This window comes from Lactuca virosa, chromosome 4 (genome assembly GCF_052849685.1).
Source record: "Lactuca virosa cultivar CGN04683 chromosome 4, Lactuca_virosa_CGN04683_v6, whole genome shotgun sequence".
In the NCBI taxonomy this organism is placed as follows: domain Eukaryota; kingdom Viridiplantae; phylum Streptophyta; class Magnoliopsida; order Asterales; family Asteraceae; genus Lactuca; species Lactuca virosa.
Genome location: NC_136429.1, coordinates 503437983 through 503445449, shown reverse-complemented (window position 1 = coordinate 503445449; position 7467 = coordinate 503437983). Strand labels below are relative to the sequence as shown.

Genomic DNA, 7467 nt, shown 5'->3' with positions numbered 1-7467 from the left:
TCGTCTACTTATACGACATACACGCCAGGTAAGAAAAATGTCTTTAAACATTCCTTTGTATTTACACTTTGGCATTACATGCGTGGCTTGATTTAGAGTTGACTAAGGGTGTGCTCAGCACGCAGCGTTTGGGAGCTTCTAGCTTCTAGCTTTTAAGAAAATTCTAGTAAAAAAGAAAAAGTCTCGTTCGGTGACAAAAGCGTTTAGCTTTTAGCCTAAACAAAACGCTCCAAAATCAAAAGCTACATGGAGTAGCTTTCAACAAAACGCTCCAATATCAAACACTAACCGATACCCTCTACCAGCTAGTTTCGCCGAACACGCTCTAAGTCAAAGGCCACATCACCTGTTTCACCGGCTAACTTGTTTGAAAGGTCAATAATGGCAAGGGTGATGGACAAATTTCGATTTTGGGGGTACATAAAAGCAAAAAAAAAAAAAAAAAAAAATACAATAATGGTATTTTAAAACCTTATATAAAACGTTGTTGGGCCTCTATGACAAAAACCTTAATATAAATTTTCTTAAATCCAACAAAAATCAAACATGAGATGTATGTGGTCGTATAATTCGTTTTTCTTTATAGCATTATAATAGACTACTTTTTTTGTTCATATTGTTATATGGTATGTTTTCTAAAATATGAGGTTCTATGAAAGTCTATGACATATGACATATTCCATTGGACTTTATACTCTAAATGTCATATTTCGAAACTAACTAGACCGTTGCGATGATTGAGTTCAACAAAAAGTTTTTTGTAAATTATTTTAATACAAAGTATTACCAAAATACAGAATTCTACCAATTTCTCATATGTTTTAACAAATTAATTTTCAATTTCTTACATACTTGTTTTCATACATGAATGTAGGGTTCTAAAAACATTATAAATTAAATATATACACGTGTATGCACAATTAAGCATAATCCTACTACAAGTTATTTTTCTCCTAATTGTATACACAATTTTTCTATATCATCACATGAAAGTGTTAACCTAGATGTCTACAAAAAGCAATTCTTTATATAAATCGATAACCAAACCAAATTACTTAATTGAAAATTTTTTAACTTAATAATATTAAAATGAACAATACATTCACATTCATAAATCAAACATCAAAAATTAAAAAACCTAACAAATCAAACATCCAAAAACAAAAAACCTCCAAACACATCATATGTATACAAACCCTAATGAGCCACCTTGCATAAAATCTCGCATTGTTGGTCCTTTGGTTTTGGGTACATCATCATACACCTTTGTTCGAGCTCTATCAACCGCTTCAAGTACATCATCCTCCGTCACATACTCACCACCTGATATATGCATACAATAATAAATTACATTTTTGGTCCCCAAGTATAGCTGATTTTTGCAATTTTGGTCCTAAACAGTTTTCTCTTGCATATTTGATCCCTGTTCCGACTCCAAGTAATTTTTACTAATTGAGTAAATTACACGAATGGTCCCTATGGTTTGGGGTAATTTGTAAGTTTGGTCCCTAACTTATTTTTTTAACTTGGAAGGTGCCTATAGTTTATTTTTGTCGTGTGTTTGTTCCCTGTCTTACCTAAAAATACTATTTTGCCCTTGATTTTTTAATTTATTTAAATAAGGTGGGGTATGTAAGGTAAGGTGAGGTGGAAGTGGAGTTGGGGAGTGTGTTTATTTAAATAAATAAAAAAATCAAGGGTAAAATAGTCTTTTTAGGTAAGACAGGGAACAAACACACGACAAAAACAAACATTAGGGACCAAACATGCAAACTGCCCCAAACCATAGGGACCATTCATGTAATTTACTCTTACTAATTTTATTGCAATTTTGGTCCCAAAACTATAATCATTTTACTTGAAACAAGGACCAAAAACATTACACACACCTTACTTTTTGGGACCAAAATTGAGAGAATTAGCTACACTCAGGGACCAAAAACATTACACACACCTTACTTTTTGGGACCAAAATTGAGAGAATTAGCTACACTCAGGGACCAAAAATGTAAATCTTCTCTCAATACAATGAATCATTTTTGTTAATTTAGATTTTAGATTGAACCTTTTCTAGCAGCAAGAAGAACAGCCTCCCGAGCTATATTTTCAAGATCAGCCCCTACTAACCCATTGGTGAGAGATGCAACAAGCTCACTAATGGCTTCCTTATCGTCTTCCATGGGGACATCTTTTATGTAAAGGGCAAAAATGTCTTTTCGCCCCTTCTCATCCGGGACATCCACCCGGACCTTTCGGGAGAAACGACCCGGTCTCATTAAAGCTGAATCCAATGTTTCCGGGCGGTTTGTGGCGGCTATCACCACCACGTTTGACTCTTTCTCAAACCCATCCATTTCAGTCAAAAGCTATTTAACACAAATAAACCGAGGGCATTTACGTCTTTTTGCAATGACAAAAGATCAACTCCAAGTGTTTTTCTTTTTTTGCTTTGTGACTAAATATAAGGGTTAATCTCATAAAAGACCTAATATGTTTGTGTATTTTCGGGATTAAACCTCAACTTTATAATTTGCCTGAAAAAGACCTTGTATTTTTTCATTTTTTCCGAAAAAAACCCTCAATCTTCTAAATGTTTCCAAATAAACCCTCAACTTTTTTAGTTTTACTTGATAAAACCCTTACATTTTACAATTTGTTTTGGAAAAACATGACTAAAAGGGCCGGATTGGAAAAAATGAAAAAATATAAGGTCTTTTTCAGACAAAAAATAAATTTGAGGTTTAATTCGGAAAAAATACAAAATATAATGTCTTTTATGAGACTAACCCTAAATATAATAGCAACATACTTACATTTTCTTTACACATAATAGCAATATACCTTACATATTTTAACAATATATGTAGCAAAAAAAAAGTGCAATATCCATATTTTATATTTATAGTGAAATTTAAGTAGGTTGCTATTATAGGTTACATATTTCTATAACCAATAAAAGAAGTACAAGAATATTGAACTTAATAAATTTTTTTTTTGAAGGAAAGCATAATTGTTACCTGATTTAGTGTTTGGTCACGTTCACAATTCATAGTTGACCCACGTTGACCACCAACAGCATCTATCTCATCAATGAAAATAATGGAAGGTGAATTCTTTCTTGCCTCACGAAAAAGATCTCTAACACGTGCAGCTCCTCTACCAACAAAAACCTCCACCAATTCACTTGCAGAAATCGAAAAAAACGCCACGTCAGCTTCTCCAGCCACAGCACGTGCCAACAATGTCTTCCCTGTTCCTGGTGGGCCCGTTAACAGAACCCCTTTTGGTAGCTTTGCACCAAGTTTCATGTATTTGTTGTCCCCTTTCATGCACAAGATAATCTACAAAAGTAAGTGTGAGAATTTTCAATAAGTGATAACTCTGTTTCATGAATCTTAAAAGGAACAGAAGTATCATGTATAAGTGTATTATCATTATCACCTCTAGAAGTTCTGCTTTGGCAGCATCAACACCTTTAACATCATCAAATGTTACAGACTGTTTTGTACTTGGTTTTCTCTTTATTATTTTCCCAAGATCATGTTGAGCATTGAGCTGATAAAAGCTAAGCAACACCATGAGCCAAAATGGGGTTACTTGAAAGAAGACAAACAAGAAATTCTTCATTGATTGAGAGAGAAGTGCACGGTTTGATCCATATGTGATCCCCTTTTCCTTTAGGGTCTTAAGAAGATCATATTTATCATCTTCAACGTTTCTTGTAAGATAATGCCATTTGGGTAAAATTGTTTTAGTAGGTTTTTCTTGTAAATCGGTTTGTGGAGACTCAATATTTGGATCATGTAAAGATTTTTTGTTGAAGTAGATTTGTCTGGAATTCTCTTCAAACTGAACGCGTATCACACTTCCATCTTGTATACCACAAATCAAATCAGAATATGGAACATCCATGTAGTGGGAAGGACGCATAAGGCTTGGAAGCTTCATAGAACACATCCCCAAAAAGACACAAAAGGAAGTTGCAACTACAATTGCATAAACCTTATTCCCAAATCTCCTTGGATTTCCATCGGTATTTCTTCTTTTTGATTGTTTCTCTGAAAAAAAACAAATAGATTTACAATAAAGTTGATTAATCAACCACATTGAGACCAAATTTACAGGTGTGAAGAAGAAAAAGTGTATGGAAAGGGAGAAGAATTCAAAGGAGATTTAAATTTGTTACCTTCTGTATCTACTACTGCATCAATTCTAGTCCCATGGCATTTAAACTACAAAATCACGATCAAAGTCAGAGATCAAGTTATACAAACAAATCCACAAGCAGAATCAGATTGTTAAAAGTATTTCAGAAATCACAATGAGAAACTGTAATCCACCAACCTGATTCAAATCGTTCCAAAACAATAACGAATTGGAAGTAAAGCAGTCACTCTCGCTCTTCATGCTGCCGCCAAAACCTGAATTTCCCTGACGGAATAAAATATACACACAGAATCGGTACAAAATAGAAACGGAGAATTGTGCGAAATAAAATTGAAGACCTGGAAGAACTAAACGAATGAAATCAATTACAGATCATTAACCTTAACGAATGCAGAGACCGGTTTAACAGCATGTCTCAGAGGAAGCGTGAAGGACAAGGCTGGCGTCAGTGGTGTGGTATAGTACGACCTTTTAGGTCGAGAACTGAACTGTTTTGGTGAACGGATCATCGATGAGGTATTCGTGACAAGGTTCGCCATAGCCATGGGTTCTCCGGTGATCGATAAGAATTTTACGCCCGAAAAAGAAGGTGTAACTGCGTTGGTAATATCCGATCGTCTTCAAGAATATAAAAACAATTTTACTGCATTTGAGGCTAGTTTTGCGAAGAAGAGAGCTGGCGGATTCCACAACCAACGCCGGAGAAGTTTCCAGCCAAACGGCGAATTCCTGTTGATGAGGAGGTGCCGCGGTGGGTTTTGGGGTTTAGCTCTTAAAAGAAAATCATTAGAGAAAAAACGAAACAACGTTGATTTAGGGTGGTTATTAATATTTGGACTAAATTACATCTTTGGTCACTAAGCTTTTGTCAATATAACATCTTTTTTCCAACTATTGTAATTGTTACAAGTTTAGTCCCTATTTCAAACTAAGTTAACATCTTTGGTCCCTTATTCTAACCCATGTAAAGCTTCATGTGCCTTGTACATGAATGCATTTAGGGGGTGTTTGAGATTACTTTTTAAGCCTAGAAGTTCTTTTTGAGTTTAGCTTTTGAGGAAACAAAAGCCAAAATTGTTTTTAAAAAGTGTTTTGGTAGTATTTTTTGACTTTTGAATATGATTTAGTTATAAAAGTCCAAAAGTTACAAAAAATCACACTTTATTGATTTTTGAAAACTCACTCTTTTCTTTTTTACAAAAAGTTATTTTGAAAAGAACTTTTGCATCTTCCAAACATCTTTATAACTTTTTAGAAAAGTTAAAAAGTAAAAGTCATTTAAAAAGTATTTCCAAACACCCTTTTTACTCATTTTGTCCCATTTCCCTTCTTTTATTTAGGTGAAAGAAAAATTCATTGTTTGAATATGTATATCTAACATGTCAACTCCTTACTATCATTTATTGCGTAAGTATCTACCTAACATAAGGCATAACAATCCTATGACTCAATTACATTTTCCATAACTAAAGTCTAATGATTCAATCCTAATTTGCTTAAACCATGAGTTTGATACCAAACTGTTACACCTCAAATTTTTTCAAACTTTTTAAATGATATTGTTATAAAATTATTTTTGGTATTGATGCACGTTTAATAAAAAAAAAACAATCCCACATAACATTTACAATTACAATTTTTGGACCTTTCTCGGCCTTTTGGCTAAGATCAAGTACAATTAAAATTTTTGGGATTTGGGGTTTAGCTCAAAGAAAATCATTAGAGAAAAAACGAAACCACGCTTGATTTAGGGTGGTTATTAATATTTGGACTAAATTACATATTTGGTCCCCTAAGCTTTTGTCAATATAGCATCTATTTTCCAACTATTGTAATTGTTGCAAGTTTAGTCCCTATTTCAAACTAAGCTAACATCTTTGGTCCCTTAATCTAACCCATTTAAGACGAAACTGTTAAAAGACTTCATGTGCTTTGTACATGTAAGCATTTTAGTCATTTTGCCCCATTTCCCCTCTTTTATTGCTTTCTAGTTCCCTCTAATCCCCATCATCATGAATTTTTTTCTTTCCCACCACCATGAACCAACTTAATAATTGCAAGAAAATTATATTGTTTGAATCTGTATATTGCTAATATAGTGTGTGTTTGAGGCCTAGAAATTTATATATAAGCTTCCTTTAACAAAACATTACAATGCTCATATAATTTTCTTAAAGAACAAAACATTACAATGCACAAATGAAACTGCACTTTAATTACCACCACCAAATGTATAAATTATTGCCATTTGAGTATAAAGTGTTATCCATATATATACCAAATTTAATTCAAATTTTAAAAAACAAATTAATCCAAACAAAAATCAAATAACAATCCTAAGCAAAACCAAACTCAAATACACATGATAAAACGGAAAACTTAATTATAATTTACCATTCATCACCACTACCAAAAGTTAAAGAGCATTGCCTACCATACATAAGTTACATAAAACAAAAAAAAAAAAAATACACCTACACCAAACAACTATTACCACAAAAAGTGTCTTACATCTCATGATCATGTGTCTTACATCTCAACATTCTCACCACCTGCACAAAGGTGGATCCGCACTCCTCAAACTTAATGAATATTCCATCCCACTTCATTTTGTTGGCCCACTAGGTGTGAGACCTGTGTATTACACGGGTTGATTTTAAAAAAAAATTAAACATTAAAGTGTAAACAAAATATATATTTTAATGTACAATTTTAAAATAAGAAAGGAAGAAACATATTTATTGCAATTTAATATCATATATATGGTATTTTATACTTTACATAAATAAGTAAATGCCTTTAATTTTCAAACTTGAAACAAACCAAAAATTGACAAGTGGATAATATTTATTTCAAAAATAGCACAAAATGACAAGTGTCAAAAACTAATGAGAGATTGACATGTGGCAAAAAAAAACATTCATTTATTAAAGAAGATTGTTTTGTGGGCCCGTAGGAACTTCTTTAGAGAACATGTAATCGATAAGCAACGGGTCCCCTTCCATGCCAATAGAAATATCCAGCCACCTACCAAGCACGAATGTTGGAAAAGAGACACACATGTCGCTCGATGTTGTAACCTACCAAGAAATAACGCTAATGGCATGGCAGGTTGCACGACATGGTCATAAGAGCCTCATACACACTATCATGCTTAAAAGTTTTATGTGACATCATTTCGGAGTACATTCTGAACGGTCTGTTTTGTTCTAAACTATTCTTGTAACACCCCGGATTCCCAGGTATTATTTTATTCTTGTATTTTGGGTGATTTGTGAGGAGACTCGGCGAGTTGGAGTC

General features: G+C 33.3%; 1 protein-coding gene across 1 annotated transcript; it reads right to left on the bottom strand.

Annotated features, from left to right (window-relative positions):
* Nucleotides 1-1051: 1051 nt before the first annotated feature.
* Nucleotides 1052-4964, bottom strand: LOC145109361 (putative inactive ATP-dependent zinc metalloprotease FTSHI 3, chloroplastic). The gene is made up of 7 exons (XM_079046501.1): nt 4548-4964; nt 4345-4431; nt 4187-4232; nt 3442-4058; nt 3018-3341; nt 2066-2366; nt 1052-1323 (listed from the first exon to the last, which is right to left on the bottom strand). Exons 1-7 carry the CDS (start codon nt 4710-4712, stop codon nt 1181-1183), a joined length of 1683 nt encoding a protein of 560 aa, XP_078902627.1. The 5' UTR covers nt 4713-4964; the 3' UTR covers nt 1052-1180.
* Nucleotides 4965-7467: the final 2503 nt, after the last annotated feature.